Below are 22,707 nucleotides of genomic sequence, written 5' to 3'. Positions count from 1 at the left end.
CGGTTCTCCTTCTGTAGTTTTTCTAATGTAGCTTCAATATACTCATCTCTCAAGTGGAAAACCGAAACTAATGTATTACAGTGCTGAACCGGATCCGGAGCTGGTTGGAAACTCACCAGGTGGAGCACAATGGACTTGTTAAGAGTATGAGGGATTCTTTAAATGACTATGAAGCCAAACTCAGTGACCTCCGTGCCATGCTCCAGGAGGCGGTTGCCCAAGCAAAGCAGGCCACTGGCCTCAACCAAGAGAATGAGAGAGCTTTGGGAGCCATCCAGGTGAGGTCCCAATCCCTAAGCTTCCCACTTTGATCAGTAAGGATGAAGGAAACGGGGATCTCTATTATTAACAAGGTGCCATGGCCAGGTACCTGTCTGGATCTCTGGTTCTACCACCTCTATCCCTGACCAAACAAGAATGGAGCATTAAATGCAAAACCAAAGTCATTTCTACTCCTCAGCCACCAGAAAAGTTCCTGAATATCAACCACAGACACAAAGCAATCCGAAGTGTTTTTGAAGGCATAGTAGGGGAATAATGTTGCCAAGTAGATGAGAAATTAGTATTATTCTGGTGAATGAATCCAGATTGTATATTATGTGTTTTAAATAACTGACTTTTCGGGTCATATGTATAAATGTCATCATTATAATCACCAGCAAGGCATTTTAAGCTATTTCTTGCTTTATAGGAAATAAAAATATAGACAGCAGGGTGGCGCCTGTGGCTCAAAGGAGTAGGGCACCGGCCCCATATGCTGGAGGTGGCGGGTTCAAACCCAGCCCCCGGCCAAAAACTACAAAAAAAAAAAAATGCAGATGACATATGGCTAGAATTTAGAGCTCTGGACTTTATAGTTTATATTTTTAATGGTGAACATTGTATTCTAAAACAACGAAAGTGTGAGGGGTTATAAACTGACAGCAGGATCATAGTTGCATAATCCGGAACTGACTCCAAAAGAGGAGGCCGTTGGTAAATGAAAATAAATGCAGTTGTCTGGGTGTGGGAGTTCCCTCCTGTGATTCCAGCACTCTGGGAGCCTGAGGTAGGCAGAGCAAGAGCAAGACCCTGTCTCTACCAAAAACAGAAACCATAGCAAGGCATAGTGGGGCGTGCCTGTAGTCCCAGCTACTTGGGAGGCCAAGGCAAGAGATCACGCAAGTCCGAGAGTTTGAGTTTGCTGTGAGCTGTAACACCATGGCACTCTACCTAGGGCAGCAGAGTGAGGCTCTGTCTCAAAAAATAAAGAAAATAAATATATTGAATACATGCATCATAGTGGCTGACTGTATGCTTAGTTCTCACCGTTAAATAGTCACACCTCTGTGTGAAGCCGCTGATTATGCCAGGGAAGGGAGCAGGATCCGACGTGGTGGATCTCTGATGTTTGGCCTCCTTTGGGCCCAACATTCTCGGGTCCTCTGTAACCTCTCCTTCAAAGGCCTGCTAGGTCCTCACTGGTGCTGGCATGTAAAGTGTGCTGACAGTTGGTGATAGTTTATTTAGTTAAATTCTTCATCCCGTTCCATATACAAGACCTTAGTAATTAAAAAAACTTTAAAAAGTTAACAAAAAAGACCTCAATAATATAGCCACCTTATAGGTTAAGTCAACCCCTACTGTTGAAAAATCCTTCAGCAGTGACAATCGTTTCATTGCATATAGTTTGAGGGAACTACAATAACATGTGACACTGCAGAGAGAGCTGAATTCCTGTCACTTCATCGTCACTTAGATGATCTTTATGTTCATGAAAGCATTCTGACTCTGAGATTACTTATTGTCTGATAAATATCTCTTGGTCTTCTGATAATATATCATGGAGCTCAAGCAGGTATTCTTTTCATTTTCTCCAGAGACAAGTGAAAGAAATAAATTCTCTGCAGAGTGATTTCACCAAGTATCTAACCACTGCAGACTCATCTTTGCTGCAAACCAACGTTTTGCTGCAGCTGCTGGAGAAAAGCCAGAAGGTAGAGGAGACCACTTGTTCTCTAGAAACATCTAAAAGCATTTTAATTATGTTGCCAGGAAACAATGAGATGGGCTGACCTATTTTTTCACAAAGCATATGTCTTTTAGATATTAATAGAAAGGATTTAACTGAAATTAACAATGGTTCTCCCTTAGAGGAGGAGTATGAATGATATGTCTTTTTTATATCTATCTGTATTATCTAATTTGTCTACAAGGAGAAAATCGCTTTTGTTATAACACCTGCAAAACATTATAATACTATTTTAAAAATAGCAATCATACCTTTGTTAACAGAAGACCTTTAAAACTTGATAAAATATTGACAAAATTTCTTAGCAGTCCAATGGGGATTTTAAAAGTATCTTTTATTATAGTTAATTCTAAATCACAAAAAAGGTTCTTTGGGCTCGGTGCCTGTAGCTGAGTGGCCAGCCACATACACCAGACCTGGAGGGTTCAAACCCAGCCCGTGCCTGCCTAACAACAAAGACAACTACAACCAAAAAATAGCTGGGTGTTATGGCGGGCATCTGTAGTCCTAGCTACTTGGGAGACTGAGGCAAGAGAATTGCTTAAGCCCAAGAGTTTGAGGTTGCTGTGAGCTGGATGCCATGGCACTCTGCCAAGGGTGAAATAGACTCTATCTCTTAAAAAAAGGTTCTTTGATTTAGTACCATTATACATTGATGGTGACATTGTGTGTTGTGCCCAGATCACGATGTCCTCAAAAACCACCAGGGAGCCGGGGTCCAATGCAAAAGCAGGAGAGTTTTATTCAAGCTCCTGAACCTGGACCTCCAGTATCTCCGTCGAGCTGAAGGCCCCGTTCTAAGGGGGAATGTGGCTTTTATGGGCGAGGGGAAGGGAGTGACCTCTAGAGGTCGTGTGTGTCTGATTGGTAGGGGCCCCTGAGGTGGTGTCTTGTGCCTGTGTCCTGACTTCTGAGAACCTGAAACTTAACTTCGGGGAAACCGAAACTTAAGCTTAAGATGAAGTTGGTCTTGTTCTTTCATGTGCTTTTATAAAAGTTGTCCCCACCATGGTGAGAATGCTGAAGGTGATAGTAACTCTTGGGGAAATATTATCCATGCCACTACCTAAAGGAACCAGGATTAATTGGAGTGGCAAGTGAATTTAGAAAATGTAATTGCTCAGAGTTTGAGAAAATAGTATATACATTCTGTGCTTGAATTTACACCGTCTTTGTTTACTTGGGGAAAAATAGGATTACGAAAAATTAGCTGCCACTTTAAATGATGTGAGGCAAGAACTAAGTGACAAAGTGAGAGACCTTTCCAAATCTGCTGGCAAAGCGTCCCTGGTGGTGGAGGCAGAAAAGCACGCGCAGTCTCTGCAAGAGCTGGCGAAGCAGCTGGAAGAGTGAGTGCGTGATCCCCAGCCGCAAAGGGCATGTGGGCGGGCCCAGCGCAGCTGCTTTGTCCTGAGCCAAGCCTGACCCTCCCCTGCATTAGCGGGATCGCAGAACAGGGTGGAGGGTGCGGCCAAGGTCAAAGCCCCAGGCCCAGGTCAGAAGCTGACCAGAGATGAGGGAGCTAATTCCTGAGCATTTCTCTGGGGCAGAGCTGTGGAGGCCATCGCCCCAGGTCTCCGCCTTCCAAAAGGGGTGGGACCTCAGCTGCTGGCAGGGGAAGGCTGTGGGGGAACCTAACCTGCCCATCTCCCAGGATCAAGAGGAACGCCAGTGGGGATGAGCTGGTGCGCTGTGCGGTGGACGCTGCCACCGCCTACGAGAACATCCTAAATGCCATCAAAGCCGCAGAGGACGCGGCCAACAAGGCCTTCAGCGCGTCAGAGTCTGCCCTCCAGGTGGGCGCTTCTCCCAGAGCTTCTCCACATCTGCTTTGGAGACAGCTGGTTTCCTTATTTTCTTTCCGTGGACACTGTGGGATATATATATATCACCACATTATTTTAAATCAGAACTTGTTACATAGAAGAGAACTACCTCTAGATAGGGATAATCTGAATTTGACCAGTTTATGTCTATTACACAGTTTAAAAACTACCTATTCATGAAACCAGATAGAAGTCACACAGATTATCCATTCTGAGCCTAAATAAGTCCACTTCCCTGAGGCATGTAGGGCTGTCTAGCACCCTAACCTTAACTTTTAGAGAACACTTCTAATTCTCCTCTCCCTATGAACTTTGTCCTTTAACAAATATGAGCGTTTTAGTGTAGGATGAAAAAATCTTACTGTGTTTGTTTAAGATACAGGAAGTTTTTAACGCTGATAAATGCTTCACTTTCAGACAGTGATAAAGGAAGATCTTCCAAGAAAAGCTAAGACCCTGAGTTCTGACAGCGATAAACTATTAAAGGAAGCCAAGACCACACAGAAGAAGCTACAGCAAGGTAGTGGTGGGCCCCAGTCAGGATAGTCAGGGGCTGGCTTTCAATGCTCCGTGGGACAGGAGGGGCAGCTTAGAAGCAAATGCTCTTTTTGAATCTCCGTGTCAATGCAGTTAAATCTGCGTTTTGTTTGATTAATACCACATGTCCAGCTGATATTCTAAACATCCTTCATCTAGTACCTGTGAAATTAATTGGAGCATTATAAATATTAATAGGCCTCTTTTGGCCTAGTCTTGAGGGGAGAGGCTATTTTAATTTAATTCACTTGTGATCATGGCATCGGGAACCCACATGTCAAGATCATTAGTTTTGAATCATTAGAACAACTGCCTCCCAATTTCTTTTGTTGTTTAGTTTGTTTTCTTCCTAGAGACAGGGTCTTACTCTGTCACCTGGAGTAGAGTATGGTAGTGTCATCGTGACTCACTGCAGCCTCGACTCAGGCTCCAGTGATCTTCCTGTCTCAGCCTCCCAAGTTGTGGGATCTACAGGCAAGCCCCACTATACCTGGCTATTTTTTTTCTAATTTTTTGTAGAAATGGGTCCCATTCTTGCTCGGAAAGTTCTTGAACTCCTGACTTCAAATGATCCTCCTATGTTAGCCTCCCCAAGTACTGGGATTATAGGTGTGAGCCACTACACCCAGCCACAAAATTTCCTAAGTCCTAAGATCTTAGCAACTAAAAGCTCCCCAAATCACTACCACAGTGCAGCATGAGAAATTTTAAGCACAACTTTTGCTTAAAATTTTGGAAAATATTCATATATTTTAGTTAATATTTTAAAAATAATTAAACTATCTCAATTTCACCAAACTCCCGCTTTCTGAAAATGCTGTCTCTTGAGTTTCTCTGGTCTCTTATGGTCATCCAGGAGGCCACAGCCCTCACTCAACCTCTTAGTCCTTCCAGAGGGATTAGATGATATCTTTGTCAATTAATTTCTTTCTTACTTTCTTTCACATTAAAAAAAATTAAATACATGAAAAATAAAATACAAAGAAAAGTACTAATATACAATTATTTGTCTAGCAAATTTCAAGAATTCCAATTTCCTGATGTGACATCTTGTTACCCTTTACAAAATTTAAGTTTAGAGATAGGCTTGGTGTTTTATTTATTTTTGTTTATTTATTTATTTATTTATTTTGAGACAGATTCTCACTTTGTCGCCCTCAGTAGAGTGCTCTATCATCACAGCTCACAGCAACCTCAAACTCTTGGGCTTAAGAGATTCTCTTGTCTCAGCCTCCCAAGTAGCTGGGACTACAGACGCCTGCTACAAAGCCCAGCTATCTTTTTGGTGTAGTTGCCATTGTTGTTTGGCAGGCCCAGGCTGGATTCAAAGTTGCCAGCTCTGGTATATATGGCTGGCTCCCTTAGCCACTGAGCTACAGGTGCCAAGCCAGGCTCAGTGTTTTAAATAGGCTTAGGATGCTAACTGCATTGCTATTGTAAACCAGTCCTGGAATCAAAATGTAAGTCATGTATTATCGTATTGATATGGTCTTAAAGCATTCCCTGGTCATTTTTAATAACCCTAGAATGGCAATATTATTAGCTTGGAATGGCTGCCAACTGCTTTTGTTTCATAAAATTTTAAAAAATATGTCATTTTAGAAATGAATGGGCTTGGCACCTGTGGCTCAAGCGACTAAGGTGCCAGCCACATACACCTTAGCTGGCGGGTTCAAATCCAGCCTGGGCCTGCCAAACAACAATGACAACTACAACAACATTAAAAAAAATAGCTGGGCATTGTGGCAGGCGCCTATACTCCCAGCTACTCAGGAGGCTGAGGCAAAAGAATTGCTTAAGCCCAAGAGTTTGAAGTTGCTGTGTGCTATAACGCCTTAGCACTCTACCCAGGGCAACAGCTTGAGGCTCTGTCTCAAAAAAAAAAAAAAAAAAAAAAAAGAAATGAAATGAACAGAATCAGATAATGCTTACTTTGTGTCTATATTTGCTTTGGAAGAGGATCTCTCACCAACACTCCTCTTTTGTCCTCTGACTGAAGAGGCATCCTTTCTGCATTATTAATTCACTTTTTCATTAATGCCTATTCATGCATTCAACAAATATGTACTAATGTTCAGCCTTGACCTGACCGTATGTGCTGGGCACAGTAGTGGATAGGACTGACACGGCCTTCACTAAGCATCATCTTTTGCTCTGAGCAGAGTAGAAGTTGAGCCTTCCCCAAGTTATTCAGCCTCTCCCTTTCTTGTGCATTTCCAAGGGGCCTGTGGCCACAAGGCTTCTGGCCTCTGTAATCAGAAGATCCCAGAACTATGGGCATCTCTGGGGTGACCCCCTGAGAGGCAAGTCTGTTCAACACTGTGTAAATGTGTCTATTCCAAACACCAGTGGAGATGAAAATGCACAAAGTAATTGCCTCTTGATGCTCCATTTTATGTTAGAAACCATTCCGGCTCTCAACAACCTGCAAGAAACGCTGAATAGTGTGACGATTCAGAAAGAACTGATAGACTCCAATCTCACAACTGTCCGTGATGATCTTCGTGGGATACAGAGAGGTTGGCACCTTCCTAACCCACTGTACTTGGCTTCTTCAGTTGAACATTCGAGATAGTTACACCTCCTTTCCCCCATTTGCGTGTCTATTAGGCGACATAGATGGCATGCTCACTAATGCCAAGAACACGGTCAGAAAGGCCACGGATATCACAAACGAGGTTCTGGATGGGCTCAACCCCATTCAGACAGATGTGGAGAGAATAAGGGACACGTATGGGACGGCCCAGAGTGAAGACTTCAACAAGGCTCTGACGGATGCAGACAACTCAGGTACTGGGCATTCTTTCACCAGACTGTCTTTGACATGTTCTCCATTGTTATGTGCTTTAATCCATTTTAATTTTTCCTGTGTAAACTCTGCTATCAGAAATGAAAACATTAAAAAAGATTTGCATAATATATTCAAGTCTGTTAGTTAGAATCAGATAGGATATTTTAAAATTTTAATCCATCGATAGTGCTATTGATTTTTTTCTTATAGGGTGGTGGTATGGGTTCCTGAATCATGAGACACCAAATTTTAACTGATACTAAGAACTAGAAAACAGATTTTTTTTTTCTCCTGTAGTGGTCAAGGAAAAGGATTTGATACCTAGATTGCAGAATAAAATCCACATCAGTAGTTCAGAGACATGTTCCAAGACCCTCACTAGTGGCCTGAAACCATGGATCGTGCTGAATCTTACATATACTATGTTTTTTTAATCTGATAACCAGACAGCTGCTCAGTGACTAATGGGTGGGTAGTGTAGACAGTGTGGATAGTCTGGATAACAGGATGCGTCATGTCCCAGGTGAGAATATGTGATCCTCCATCCCACTGCTTAGAAAGGCATGCAGTTCAAAACTTACAAATTGTTTATTTTGGAATTTTCATTTACTACTTTCAGACCATGGTCAATGCCAAGTAACCTTGTAACCTTGGGAAAGGTGGGGAATGATTGTACTTGATTATGATCCGTCCCCTTCAATATTTGAGGCCTACACATGCCACTTAGTAACTATTGTCAGTAGGAACATCTTCGTGGAATCTTTTCTCAATGCACAATTTTAAATTTCTATTTTCTAATCGTACCAACAGTGAAGAAATTAACCAACAAACTGCCTGATCTTTTGAGCAAAATTGAAAGTATCAACCAACAGCTGCTGCCCCTGGGAAACATCTCTGACAACGTGGACAGAATACGTGAACTAATTCAGCAGGCCAGGGATGCCGCCAATAAGGTGGGTGTGTCCCCACGGGGTGAGTCCCCACAGGGTTTGTAGCCACCACTGGTACCTTGATTGGTGACTATATTCATCAAGAAAGGAAAGGCACTTATTTATTCAAGAATCAGTTGTCTCTCTTGACCTTACTCTTTGATTGCTTGAAGTACAAAGCTTGATTTCCTCCTGTCATCCCAAAGTTGGATCTTCATCCCCTAAATTATCCTCAGTGTCAGAGACCTGAAGCAATTTCCTTCCCTTGAATTTATTCAGGCAGAAAGAAGGATTTTTTTTTTTCTAAGCTAAACTGCTATTCCAAGTTCAAGTAGAGAAGGGGCTGTGCTCAGAAGCTGCCAATGTGATACTGCACTACTCTCCTGCTGCAACTTGGAAGGCGTAGAATCCATCTTTGCTGAGGATGGAAGACCTGGGGTTATAGCAGTTATCCACCACTGGAGCACTGGTTCATCAGCCTTTCTTATTTTAACCTGACATTATTTGCTGGAGTTTCTGACAGTCCCTTCTTATGATCTGTTTGTCCTAACATAGTGTCAATGGAAGTTCTAATAGTTCCTAGCCAGCTGTGTGTAAGATCTTGGGAGGGAAAGAGTTAGGAAGCCAAGTCAGAATATCGCTGCCCTGCAGGCATCATGGTTAATTTCTAGGCTCAGTATTACTTCTTTTGAGCTTCAGAATCTGCCCTTTCTTCTTGGAAAGAGAATTATTCCCGACATGAAACCTTGAAGAGGAAAACGAAGACTGTAAGGCAAAGTTTGAAAGAAAATACCCTCCTCCTACTTCCGCCACACCCATACGTGCTTTATCAAACCAAATCAACAAGAACGTGTTGCTTTTGCCCTTCTGTGTTCATTCATTAATTTAGCCAACACAATCTGAAGTGTATTCTAGCACAGTGGTTAGAAGTTGGCTAAGCAAGCCAGACTATCTTGGTTTTGCTTCGTGCTTTATCACTTACAAGCTGTGGGACTGTTGGCCAGATACTTCACCTCTCTGTGCCTCCACGTCTTCATCTGAGGAATGGGGTAAATAATAGTACCAAACTCATGAGATTGTTAGATTATTTAGATGAGCTAGTGTGGAACAGCACCTGGCAAATAGTATCAAGATAGTAAAAAAAAAAAAAAAAAAATAGCCAAGTGCATTTGAATATCTACTTTGCATGAGCACTCCTTTGGGTACTGAGGACACAGATGGTATTAGGTCCTAGTTCTGAGCTCAGGGTGTTCACCAGCTGCCACAGGTGGTTTCTGAGACTATGTTAAGAATTTGGGTAGAGGAAACACCCACTTCTACCTGCAGAAGTTCAGAACAGCACAAATGAATAACACCAACAGACTTGTATAGGCTTCATTGTAGGCTGGGAGCAGTGACTCACGCCTGTAATACTAGCTCTCTAGGAGGCCAAGGCAGGAAGATCCCTTGAGTCAGGAGCTCCAAGACCTGCCTGAGCAGCAGCAAGACCCTGCCTCTATTAAAAATAGAAAAAGATCAGGCCAGGTGCACTGGCTCGTGCCTATAATCCTAGAATGCTTGGAGGCTGAGGCGGGTATATTGCTTGAGTTGAGGAGTTGGAGACCAGCCTGTGCCAGAGTGAGACCCCTGTCTTTACTAAAAATAGAAAAATTCTCTAAGCATTGTGGTGGGTACCTGTAATTCCAGCTACTCAGGAGGCGGAGTAAAGAGGATTGCTCAAGCCCAAGAGTTTGAGCTTGCTGTATGAGCTATGATGATGTCATAGCACTGTACCCAAAGTGACCTCTGTCTCAAAAAGAAAAAAAAATCAGCCAGGTATGGTGCTGTGCACCTGTAGTCTCAGCGACTCAGGAGGCCAAGGCAGGAGGATCGCTTGAACCCAGGAGTTTGAGGTTTCAGTGCGCTATGATGATGCCGTTGCACTCTACCTGGGGCAACAGAGTGAGACTGTCTCAAAAAACAAAAATGTTCGTTTCAACACGATTTTTGGAAAAAAGCCACATATTTACAACAGTAAACATGAATTACTCTAGCCACGTTTATCAACAGGAATAATTCTAAAAACATAGTGACCAATAAAGAAAGCAAGTTATAGATATGTACAGATGGACATCGTTTATATAAAAATATTTAAAACATGAAAAATAAGACTAGTTACAGTTTCCAGATAAATGCATTTTTATTAGGAAATACTAAAATATGTATCCAAATCCAGAGTAGCAGTGACCTCTGAGAAGGGAGAGAGGGGAACGGGGATAAGGGGTTTCAGCTACACCAGTAATGTTTCCTTTCTTAAGCTAGTAAAGCATATACAGGTATATTCTCCACATTTTTTGGCATACATAAAGTATTTTCTTTTTTCTTTTAAATTTCAGAATATTGTGGGGATACACATGTTTTGGTTACATAGTTGGCTCATATGTGGGAGGGGAGGAGGGGGTGGGTTAACTTACACCTATTGGGTATAATGCACACATTCTGGGTGATCGGCACAGTTATAACTTTGACCTGAAATGTACAAAGTATCTCCTTAAGTAAAAACAATAAAAAAGAACGTGTAGGAATTTTCCAGGTTATACAAAGCAGAAGGGTGTGTCAGGGAGGGACTCAAGAGATGTGGTAGGGCAGATTCTGAAAGGCAGAGGGAAAAGCATGAAATGAATAAATGTGAGTCTCCATCACCAAACCCCCTCTAAGTGATGGCTTGGGACCAAGCCCCCTGAATAATGGCTTGCATATACAAGATTCTTGATAAAAACAATTGAATGCTTGCTAGATTGAAATGTGGACTTGGTGTATGTCTCATTTGGGGAGTATTGTTCTTTCTCTCGTTAAGGAATATTTATCTGTTGTGTTTTAGAGCGAGCTTGGTCCCCAGACCAGCAATAGTCAGAGAACTTTTGTTACTGGTCCATTATATATGAGTATAAAGTTGAGAGTAAATGTTTGGAAGATTTTAATCATTCAAATCACCCCAACATGTAAGCCTGGGATCAGTAAGCTTGCATTTTGTATACCACCTTTATTACCTTTTTTGTCATTTAACTTTTGGTATATTTTACAAAGGTGCTGTCCATGACAGATCATAGGCGAGGACATGATCCTTCACCATATGGAGTTCAAGAAGCACTATTTTTGAGAGCCTAATGCACTCAGTTTTTAGAACCAAATGCCTGTAATAAATGCAGCCATAACATGTAATATATTCATGGGGAACAGCTCCTTTAAAAGCTCATCCGAAACATCTTTTTTAGGTCTGGCATGTCTACTGTATGCCGGGCACCATGCCAAGTGCATCCATAGATTTTAGCTCATCTGCACAAGAACCTTCCACAGCTGTAATTACCATTGTTATCATTATCATTGTTATTATTGCCGGCACAGAGGATCAAATGCACTTCTCAAAGACCCCTGGCTAATAAACAGGAAGAGCATGAATGCTTAATGACCCAGATCCTGGAACAGTTTCATGAGCGTATAATTCAGGTCTTAGAGACAGTTAGACTCCCTTGCTCCTAACCACACGCAGCCTGAGAGAGGCTGATACATGGTTAAAAGGGAGGGCTACAAAATCATAAAACACCTCTCCCAGAACACTCACTTTCTTCGGAGGAGTGTTTGACAGTCACGTGCCCTATTCTTCACAGGTCGCTGTCCCCATGAGGTTCAATGGTAAATCTGGCGTTGAAGTCCGAATGCCCAACGACCTGGAAGATCTGAAAGGATACACATCTCTGTCTTTGTTTCTCCAAAGACCTGACTCCAGAGAAAATGGGGGCACCGAGGATATGTTTGTAATGTACATGGGAAATAAAGATGTAAGTATTGCTTGGACATCTCTCTTGTTTTAGAAACAGAATATGTTTCTTGAGGTACATACTTTTGAGGTCTGTGGCACAATGATGTCCCTGCTTCAGCACAGCAGGTGGAAACCCCACCCAGGTGTAAACAAATCCCACCATCTTCTGCTCCCCTCCCCACTGTGGGGGGCTCATGAGGGGCCTCCCCTATACCATGCAGTGTTAGCGCTGGTGGATCCGAGACCTTACCCGGAGGCCCGGCTGTGGGCACACGTGTGTGTACACATGCAGACACACTTGGGGAGGGTAATTGGCACCACACTACCAGGTCCACAATAGCAAGGCTTCCTGGGAATTAGCAGTAGCTCCTCCTCACAGAATTGTGACCTGTCTTCTTTCTTCCAATGCTCAGCTGCAGGTCTGCAGGGTAGGGAGGTCCAGGAAGGGGACGGGAATGCAATGAACCCTCTCCTGCCTAACCAACAAGACATGAAGTTGCTTCATCTCTTTGGTATTCTGAACCACTGCCGTGACAGGCATTTTGAATGATTGGTCTTAGCTTTTAATCCTTCCTTTTAACATACATTTTATTGACTTAACTGTTAGAGGAAAAGCTAATCACTCACTAGGTTAGGATATGGTTGTTGGAAAAGCAATGTCTGATCTGTGGTTCTTGAAAATTCTGCCCAATTAGAAGATCATTAGTTCTCACTAGTAAATATTATACTAAAAGATTTTTACGATCAACACTATTATAAATTACCCTTTCATGCTCCAAAGTGTCGGGTTTTTATTTATGGCTTTCTTATGTGGTGACTTTTTGCTTTATATTGTGGTAAAATGCCCATCCCTTTAATCCTTCGATAAAGTGATACTGTGTACCTACTGTGTGCCCATCCTGGATTTGCAATAGACGAACATTTATTTTGTGAATACACTTAATACTAATGTACACCTAAAGGGGTTCAAATGGTAAATTTTACATTATGTATGTTTTACCGCAATTTAAAATCCTTTTGCTTCTACCTTAATATACGCACAATCTATCAGGGAAGAAAGGTAATGTGCATAACTGACCACGGTAACGCAGAGGTGTTCTAACAGAGACGAGCACAGAGTGTTAAAGAGAAGGCTGTATGCTGCTGAGAGAACAGTGACTTCTCTCCCTGACCAGACCAAAATCCAGTGGACGGCTGGGTCCTCTGCTCCCTCTTTATGGCAGGTGTTTGGCAAATGTTTGGCAAGTAAGCAAGTGGGAAGGATGAATAAATGAGTGCGTTATAACATGAGCAAAGATAGCTCAGACATTATTACTGAACTTTCTGTATTATTCAGTCAAAAGATGCACCTCGTTTACTCTGTCTGCCCACGGCTTATTGCACAAAACCCATTAGTTACTTGGAATGCATCCTCTCGGGATGGAACGTTGAGAGCACATAATGTGGGAGGTATCCTGAAATGGCCTTTGTGTCTCCAGGCCTCCAGGGATTACATTGGCATGGCAGTTGTGGGTGGCCGGCTCAGGTGTGTCTACAACCTGGGGGGCCGCGAGGCTGAACTCCAAGTGGACCAGAAGCTGACCGAGAGCGAAACTCAGGAGGCGGTTATGGACCGAGTGAAATTTCAGAGGTAACAGTCTGATCGACTCGTGCTCTGTGTGAACTTGACCCTCACCAACATGTTTTGTTGCTGAACCCCATTTTTAGTATCTTGGCTATGAATTCTTTAACTTTTTCATATAAGCATATTGTCTAATTTCTTTCTAAACAGGATTTATCAGTTTGCAAATCTTAATTACACCAAAAGAGCCACATCTAGTAAATCGGAAACACCCGAATTCCATGAGATGGACAGTGGCAGTAGCAATATGCTTCTTAATCTGGATCCCGAAAATGTTGTATTTTATGTTGGAGGTTACTCACCTGATTTTAAAGTAAGTAGAAACGTTATTTCACTGAGTGAAAATATTTAAAGTTAAATTTTGTATAATGACCTTGTGTCTCTATTTTAATTATTAATTATATGTAAAATGGATTTAACCATACATTCATAAAACACTTCTAGTGATAATAGCCTAGATATTCTAAGCTTAAGTATATCTAAGATTAAGGTGGTAATAGCTTGGTATGACTTCAGCTTACATATATTAATTCAATTAAGTATCATTAACATTGCCATGTTACAGATGAGTAAACTGAGGCAGAGTGGGTTAGTAACTTGCCTGTGGTCATATAGCTAGTAAATAGCAAAGTCAGAGCACCTGGCTCCAGGGCCACATTCTTAACCCTTATTCTATATTGATTGTTAAAAGTGTGATAGATTTATACTTTTTGGGAGGGGTCAATCCAATTATTATCCTTTGTTCTATAATTGGAAGAAGTTTTGTTGTGTTTTGTTTTCAGCCTCCGAGTAGACTAAGATTCCCTCCATACAAAGGTTGTATTGAATTAGATGATCTCAATGAAAATGTTGTGAGCTTGTACAACTTCAGAAAAACTTTCAATCTCAACACAACTGAAGTAGAGCCTTGTAGAAGGTAAATAAAACCTAGAACGAGTGTCTTTGTAACTGGAGCTTTGGTAACTTGCATTTGCTAAGGGAACAGGCCAGTGAGAAGCTGGTGTCACTGCTGATTGCTTTGGGCTGGTGGTTCTCACATTATGCTTACATCACAACACTGACAGTCCATCCCTAAAACCTAATAATGGCAAGCTTTTCCTAATCTGTGTAAAATAATAGATAGAATTTTCTCAATTTTTTTAAAGTAAGCTTTTCTTAAAATTATGTTGCCTCCTACCACAAAATATTCAATGTTATATGGTGTCTGATTTAGGTACAAAATTTCAGATTTAATGTACATTTTTTTTTGGAGACACAGTCTTACTATGTCACCCTTGAATAGAGTGCCATGGCGTGACAGCTCACAGCAACCTCAAACTTTTGGGCTCAAGTGATTCTCCCAAGTAGCTGGGACTACAGGAACCCGCCATAACGCTCAGCTATTTTTTTGTTGCAGTTGTCATTGCTGTTTAGCGGGCCCGGGCTGGGTTCGAATCCGCCTGCCTTGGTGTATGTGGCCGGTGTCCTAACCACTGAGCTAAGGGCACTGAGCCAGATTCCCTGTATATTTTAAAAGATAGTAATCCACAAAGTATACCATGATTTTATAGGTATTCTACCTTTCTGAACCTTTTTGAAAATTGCTGCCTTGAGGTCATAACCTTCACTATAATTAGAAAAATTTGTACTATTCCAGTATGAGGCAGACCAAGTATTTATGACTCAGAACAAAATCATATCTCAAGTTCTCACAGTTCAACATCCTCAGCTGGAAGGTCGCATCTTCCTAATTAGACATTTCCAAAGGGCACGCTTGAGTATTGTCTTTGTTGAGCTCGGGTTTGATTGTAAGAGTGTAAGAGCACAGCAGGAGGAAAAGCTGGCTGTTTTTAACATTTTAAAGATGTGTTCTCTGGTTTAAGAAAACTGTGACAACTAGATCGCGTATTCTTTCCTTCAGTTTTTGCATAGCATCTTGTATTCATAAGCATGCTTGTGTGGCGATCCTTTGCTGCTGTGTTCTAACTTACGGTGATTGATGTCAACAGGAGAAAAGAAGAGTCAGACAAAAATTATTTTGAGGGTACAGGTTATGCTCGAGTCCCAACTCAACCAAATGCTCCCTTCCCAACCTTTGGACAAACGATTCAGACTACCGTGGATAGAGGTTTGCTGTTCTTTGCAGAAAACCAGGTAATCTATAACAAGTACCCAAGTACTACCAGATATGTACATTCTGTTCAGCAATTTGGGGATAGCTAAGCTGTTATAAACAACCAACTAGATCTGAAAAACAGTGTGAAAAGATCATCTGTTTCCTTTTCCTAGGAGTGTGGGTTTTTTTTTCAGGTACAGTATTTTATTTCCTGTCACAAAGATTGGGGTTATAGACATATCACCTGAGGTACAATCCTGATCTAATCTAAAAACCATACATCTCTATTTCGTCTTTCTAGAGCCCCTCCCCTACACACAAAATAGGGGGTGTGTATTTTAATGAGGGGGAGTGCCTTTAGTCAGGAATTGGAGAAGGTACCACCAACATGTGGGAGAAATCTGCCTTCTTCCTGTTCTGTGCTCAGTTTTATTCTTTGGAAACTACTGGTTGCCTAGTAATCTACTGATTCTGCCTCAAAACGTGAAGACCTCCTGGAGTCTCTGAGATCTAGACTGTTTGACTTCCTGCTTTTTTCATCTTGAACTGCCTCTTGCCAGGCTGTATGGGATTGCATCTTTACCAGCCTGATGCTTGACTGACTTCAAGACGCTGAAGCTTCTCTGCTTTGAAGCAGCCGTGTTTCCTAGGGACCATCCTTAAATCCATGAGGTTAGAGAAATCCAGAGTGACCCCTTACAGGTGATCGTCAGTGCCATCTGCTGGTCGGAGGTGGCGTAGTGTTTGCTCTGGCTCTTTTGTTGCTGCAATAGGCCTTGAGTTGAGTGCACCAGAGAACAGGAGCCTGTGGAGTGGCTGCCACAGGGAGAATTTCTGGAGAAATGTGGATCAGCCCATGGGCTCTTTGGTCTCAGAACATAGTATTGATCCCGAGCTTGGGATTTTACCAGTCCCTTCTACCTGCAAGTTAGGAACACAGACCTGGTCCAGCGGACCCTTCAGGAGATTCCCATAGCTGCCCCAGTTCTGAGAGATCATACAGCATCTTCAGGGCACGGTGGTTGTTTTCCAAAACAAGGTCTTTTCTGCACTATATTTCAAAGTTCTTGGAGAATAAGAACCAAAAATACTACTTATATTAGAAGAAAACTTATATAATGTCCTTACAGAAGAAATGATCTGGAGAGTTGCTAAGTAGGATGATTCATCAAACTCAAAGGAGTGGAAATTGGTGTTACTCTCTTGTTTATGAGTTGAGGAACCCTAACCCAACTCCCAAGGGCAAGGTTTAGGATCCAGATAAGGACTAATTTCCCTCTAGATAAGCACTCTGACCTTAGACTTCAGAGATAGGCATTCTTATCCTTAGAGCAAAACCTTCAAGCTGCAAGTCAGAAATTCCTCAGCTTCTCTTCCCACTAGGGACATAGCTGATCCACATATATGTTTTACCTCGTGATGGGGGTGTGGTAATGCCCAGGGTCTCCTGTCCTTAAGGACTTCATAATCTACATAGGAAAACTGGTGTTAAAGACCTGCTATTGAAAGGCTAATACATCACAATTGTGAGGAGTGCTACACAGGAAAAATATGGGGAGAAAGGAAGATGCATCACCTAAAAGACTTTCTTGAGCAAAGGATGCTTCATCTGAGACCCGGAGGCCAAGTAGAAGATAGCATTTGTCCAGGGACATGGGGACAGGGAAGAGGGAGATCCAGACAGAGGGAGGGAGCACTCAGGGGCCTGAGAGTGGCCCGTGTGAGGGAGTGCTGGGAAAGGAAGCTGAAGAGGGGGGTGAGAGCCTTACAACACCTGCTCAGAGGCCAGGGCTCAATCCTGAGAGCTAGAGAAAGTGACAGGCTCATGCTGGCTCACACACTCAGACTGCTCTCACTGCAGAGGGAAAATGGAGGCAGGAGGGACACAGGGAGACCAGAGGGCTATTGCTGTACAGTCTGGCTCAAGACATTTGAGACTGAGACTAGCTGGGATGAAATGGAGAGAGAGTTGAGAAATGGCAGAATTCGTAAGATTTGATTGGGTGAGAGAGAGGGAGGAATCAAGAGTGACTCCAGGGCCTGTGGCTTGCCCAGCAAGGTGGTATGTGTGAGGGGGTTGGGAGGCGGAAGGTGCACACACGTAGCGTGAAGGAAGTAGAGACAAGCTGGGCAGCCTGTGGGAGGCGCATAGGTCATAAATTCAGTTGGAGATTGAGTTTGATGTATCTGTGAGTCATGCGAGCAGTAACGATAACAAGGGAATCAGATGTACACACCTGGCCCTGAGAAGACAGGTGTAGGCTGGAGAGAAACATCTGGACTTCATGGGCCCACCAGGATCAGAGCCACAGGAGTATCAATGATTGTTGAGGCAAAGGGAGTGGTGTGGGGAGGCAGAACCCTGTGCAGGGTCCCCCAGGAACCTCCAACACTGCAGTGGAAGGGTGGGGGATAAGCAGGCAGATGAGACTGAGACACAGGGCTAAGTCAGAAAACAGATGGTGGGAGATAGCTGGGGTTGGAGTAAGACCGTCTCTGTCTCCAAAGGGTAGCACTCATGTTTTAAAATAATATTAATGATCTGTATCTTTTCTGTTTTCATGCTGGTCATGGATCGTATGAGACACAATCATGATACAATAGCTAACAGGTGTGTCCGTCCTGTGTCAACCACTGTACAGGATGTCTAACATGACTTATGATATTTAACCATCATGCTCATCCCCTGGGTTAGATGCTACAGCACCATTATCTCTCTTAACTAAGGAGGCAGCCAGAGCTGAGAGCAGCTTGTGACACAAGAGCGACTTGAGTTCCAATGTTCCGCTCTTTCTCAGTGGTGATCTACTTTGTTTCCTTGCCCTAGGATCGCTTCATATCTCTAAATATAGAAGACGGCAGTCTCCTGGTGAGATACAAACTGAATTCAGAACCACCAAAAGAAAAAGGAATTAGAGACCTCATAAACGATGGGAAAGATCATTTGGTATGTCTTTTGAGTCTGTTTACTTGAATTGTTAAATGTCCTTAGTCTTAAAATTAAGTCAGTGCCTCTTTCCCACACAAAAAAAAAACAAAAAACCCAAACCCTTGTGTTTCCAAATGAACTTGTAGCTATTAACTGAGGGACACATCATTTTAAAATTTGCACATTTAGGCACAAAATATATTATATATTTAGCATACATAAACATAATTGATTTCAAATGCCAACATTTCTATTAAAATATTATAGGCTGGGCACAGGGGCTCATGCCTATAATCCCAACACTTTGGGAGGCCCAGGCCACAGGACTGCTTGAGGCTTGGCATTTGAGACCAGCCTGGGGAACATAGTGAGACCCTTTTTATGAATAATTTTTTGTAACTAGCAGGATGTGGTCGCACATGTCTGTAGTCCTAGCTGCCTGGAAGGCTGAAGTACGAGGATCATTTGAGCCCAGGAGTTGGAGGTTGCTGTGAAATGCAATCATACCACTCCACTCCAGCCTGGGTGTCAGAGCAAGACCCTCTTTCTTGAAAAAAAATAAATAAAGACAAATGAAAAATTTTAAAATGTTTTCATATCATATTTTCATCCAAAAGTGCTACTGCTCAGAGTCTTCCCTTTGTGTATGTAAATGATTCTGAAGGAAGAAATATAAAAACATAACAGTTACAAACCTCTGCAAATAGGGTTCTTTTATTTCCCATTGCTTGCTAATTCATCTCTCATTTATTTCAGATTCAAATCAAAATTGGAAAAGTCCAAAACCTTATGCGGATAAATGTGAATTCTCAAAGCATTAAAATTGAAGGTGAAATATTTGATTTCAACACATATTATTTGGGAGGAATTCCAATTGCAATCAGGGAAAGGTAAGATGGTTTGTGTGTTTATTTATTTATTTTTGAGACAAAGTCTCACTCTGTCACTCTGGGTAGAGTGCTGTGCCATCATAGCTCACAGCAACCTCAAACTCTTGGGCTCAAGCGATCCTCCTGCTTCAGCCTCCTGAGTAGCTGGGACTACAGGCATGCCCCTTGATGCCCAACTAATTTTTTCTATTTTTAGTAGAGGTAGGGTCACACTCTGGCTCAGGCTGGTCTGGAACTCCTGAGCTCAAGCTGTCCACCCTCCTCGGCCTCCCAGAGTACTAAGATTACAGGATGGGCCCCCACACCTGGCCCACTTCATTTTTTTAAAAAAGCAGATTACCTCCCTTTGTGGTTATGATTGCTACCAGAAAAATCTTGTCTACTTGTTTTAATTCCAGCAACAAACAAACACCAAATGTTAACTTTTCAGTATTAACAGTGTAGTCAACAGAGTAAAACAGACCATAAATCCTGAATAATGAGACTGAGCATTGGATGGGGGACGTTGGGGAAAGTGTGTGACACCCCCATTTTTCATTCTTGGCACAAGAGAAACCACAAAGAATATAGTAGAGTTGACAATACTGATAATTAGCAGAAGAAGTGGCCCTGGCCTATTAAATGCAGGATAGGAGAGCACGGGCATCCCCAAGTCAGACAGGTGTCATGGTGAGAGCCGGGGTTGCTGCCTCCAGGAAGCTCCAGAGGCGTGTAGGACACTGTGTCTCTGTCATGTCTGTGTCGCCTGCCCCGTGTATGCTATCAAGCATGGAGTAAGTGCGTAACTGTTTCTGATATGAATGAACACGTGAATGAATTAAATTGTTGGAAAGGCAGTCAAGCTTAATTTGAATGAAAAATGACCCTACCACTTTGAGAATGCAGTTAAAAATAATTTTTATATTTTATTAATTTGTATCTTCCCAAAAGGCTTTTAGATAGCCAGTGATGTCCTAGAAGGGTTAGTACAGCTCCACGACTAAGCTTAGAGCATTCCCGAAATGTTTAGTCATGATTACTTTTATGTTAAGATCTGAAGCTGGTTAACTCTTTTTCTAATTTATAAATTGGTTGGAAGGAGTATTAGACGTGATTTATAAGGTGTCGTACAAAGGGATCCTTTGAATCACTTTACCTGGGCATCTGTCCATCCTTAGTAAGGAGGCACGAACATGTGTTTTATTGTTGTCAGGGTTATTCCCAAAAGACAAAAAGCACAGGCAGGAGAGCTTTGGGGTGGGCATCTTTACTCCTTAGAGTCTTTGAACTGGAAAAGACCTTGCAGATCTTTTGCAAGGTCCTGAATTTTACAGATGAAGAAATCGAGAGCCGAGGTGGTGGTGTTAAGATTTAATATTATCAATATTAAATAGCAATTCAGCCATAGATGGCCAGTTATGAATTGTCAGCAAGTGTGATTTTATACAATTAAATGTAATAAGATAGTCATTTAAGGTAGTCAGCACTTAGAAGCACATTTGAGAGTGACAGCTTACTTGCTCATTACTCAAGCACTTGCTGAAAGCCTTGCTGGCACCAGGCAGTGTGACAGGTGCTGGACACACAGTGATGAGCAGGGCGAAGCCTGGAACAGAGAAAAGAGGCAGGCGCCGCAGTAGTGTGTGGTGTGTGCCATAGAGGGGCAGGTCAGGGTGTTGACAGCGCAGAGGGAACCTGATCCACTTGGGAACATCAGGAAGTGGCCTCTCTAGCCAGGACCTGAGAGATGCCAGCCTTCAAGTTTGCACGTGCCCAGAGCTAGAGAAGAATGAGCTTGTAAAGAGCCGGGGTGCACTCTGAGGCGGGCAGGGCTACTCCCTGGGGCTGGTGAGGGCAGCTAGGCCCAGATCAGGAAGATCTTGAAAGTCACAGTAAGGAGCCAGTACGGGAACTTCAGCAAAGAAAGGCCATGATGAAAATTTGGATTTTCAGTGGCTCAGCCTAGTGCAGGGTAGAGATTGGATTAGACAGGAGCAGGGCAGAAGCAGGTGGAGCTGCTGGAAGCTGAGTGTGTTAACAGGTGAGCAGCGAGGGTGCCTGACTCAGGGAAATGGCAGTGCAGGGGAGGAAAAGGGAGCAGATTCCAAATATACTTAGGACACCTCACAGGGAGCACTGAATGAGTCCTCAGGTTTGGGAAGTAAAGGAAAAAACTGGTCAAAAATGATGCCCGGTGTCCAGCTGAGTGCTGGGTGGGTGGGGTGCACCCACAGATGAGTGGGCGTCGAGTTGAGTCTGAGACAGGATGAGCTCCCAGGGCCTGAGACACAGCCATGGGTAGATGCCCCAGAAGCAGGTGCACATGACCACCTGAGTCTCCGGAGAGAAGCCCAGGCTGGAGGAAAGGTGAACAAACCTCAGGCACCGGTGATCGCTGAGGCTCATTTGGACCCATGAGACATTCTAGCCGAGGCAGGGAGGAAGCTAGTGGCCAGTGGCTTACATCTGCCTGGGGTTAGCAAAAGGTCCACAGACCACGATGTGGGTGCCGGTCAGTCCAGCTTTTCTAGAATGGGGCAGTAAGTAGAACCACAAAAGAGTTGGTTCTTCTTTGGGCTCAGCCACCAAAAAGTGGTGTGACCTTGGGTTAAGTCAGCACTCAACCTTTCTCCACCTCGTCATCTCTGTACATTAAGGCACACAGGATTTTAATCCAGGCACACAGGATTTTCCTAGAGCTCTGTTGTAGAATCCTCCAAGTAAGGGACCATTTCCTTTTTCTGGGCAAGTTTATACTTTGCCTTTTTATTACCATCACAAGAACATAGAAAATGCAGGAGATAGAGGCCAGTCAGAAGGTTTCACTGGCCTTTCACTCAAAAGGAAAGTGCTGAGTGATGGCTGTTTCCAGGCCGGCTTTACCTCGCTGGTGAGGTCTTTGGTGGTGCTCAGAGTCCTAAACAGCCCTCTGATGTGAGTCACTGGGAGGCGGCTAGGCACAGAGGAGGAGTTCTGCCATAACCCGTAGAGCTCTGCAGAGGCCACCAGGCAACTCTTCCCACAGAGGGAGGCGTTCTGATCCCTGGCACAAATGGAAGGCTCTTACAGGCCTGTGATTTTCAACTGCTATGCTGCGGCACACTGGTGTGCTGTGAGAGGATCTTAGCTGTGCCATAAACATTTTCAAAGAGCATTAATTAAATTATTTTTGAAAGAAGTTCAAAGCACAATATTCTTTTCTTACTCTTTTTTTGTTGTTGTTCTTTAGCCCAGGCCAGGTTTGAACCCGGCAGCCTCAGTATATGTGGCCAGCGCCCTACCTACTGAGCTACGGGCTCC

At 43.0% G+C, this 22,707-nt stretch overlaps 1 protein-coding gene across 1 annotated transcript in view; it reads left to right on the top strand.

The window, feature by feature from the left end:
* LAMA3 (laminin subunit alpha 3) overlaps positions 1 to 22,707 on the top strand; it is a 245,007-nt gene that overhangs the window by 194,255 nt on the left and 28,045 nt on the right. The window contains exons 47-61 of the mRNA XM_012802016.2: positions 82 to 278; positions 1,860 to 1,976; positions 3,206 to 3,360; positions 3,666 to 3,807; positions 4,255 to 4,357; positions 6,777 to 6,893; positions 6,985 to 7,164; positions 7,976 to 8,118; positions 11,742 to 11,912; positions 13,372 to 13,523; positions 13,665 to 13,827; positions 14,297 to 14,430; positions 15,503 to 15,647; positions 18,437 to 18,556; positions 19,295 to 19,429. Of these exons, the coding sequence (XP_012657470.1) occupies positions 82 to 278; positions 1,860 to 1,976; positions 3,206 to 3,360; positions 3,666 to 3,807; positions 4,255 to 4,357; positions 6,777 to 6,893; positions 6,985 to 7,164; positions 7,976 to 8,118; positions 11,742 to 11,912; positions 13,372 to 13,523; positions 13,665 to 13,827; positions 14,297 to 14,430; positions 15,503 to 15,647; positions 18,437 to 18,556; positions 19,295 to 19,429 (2,174 nt within the window). The remainder of the gene's footprint in view (positions 1 to 81; positions 279 to 1,859; positions 1,977 to 3,205; positions 3,361 to 3,665; positions 3,808 to 4,254; positions 4,358 to 6,776; positions 6,894 to 6,984; positions 7,165 to 7,975; positions 8,119 to 11,741; positions 11,913 to 13,371; positions 13,524 to 13,664; positions 13,828 to 14,296; positions 14,431 to 15,502; positions 15,648 to 18,436; positions 18,557 to 19,294; positions 19,430 to 22,707) is intronic.

The sequence above is a fragment of the Otolemur garnettii genome, unplaced genomic scaffold (genome assembly GCF_000181295.1).
Source record: "Otolemur garnettii isolate 467f Iridium unplaced genomic scaffold, OtoGar3 scaffold00012, whole genome shotgun sequence".
In the NCBI taxonomy this organism is placed as follows: Eukaryota; Metazoa; Chordata; class Mammalia; order Primates; family Galagidae; genus Otolemur; species Otolemur garnettii.
Note: the sequence above shows the minus strand (reverse complement) of the source record. Positions and strands in the feature narration are given on the sequence as shown.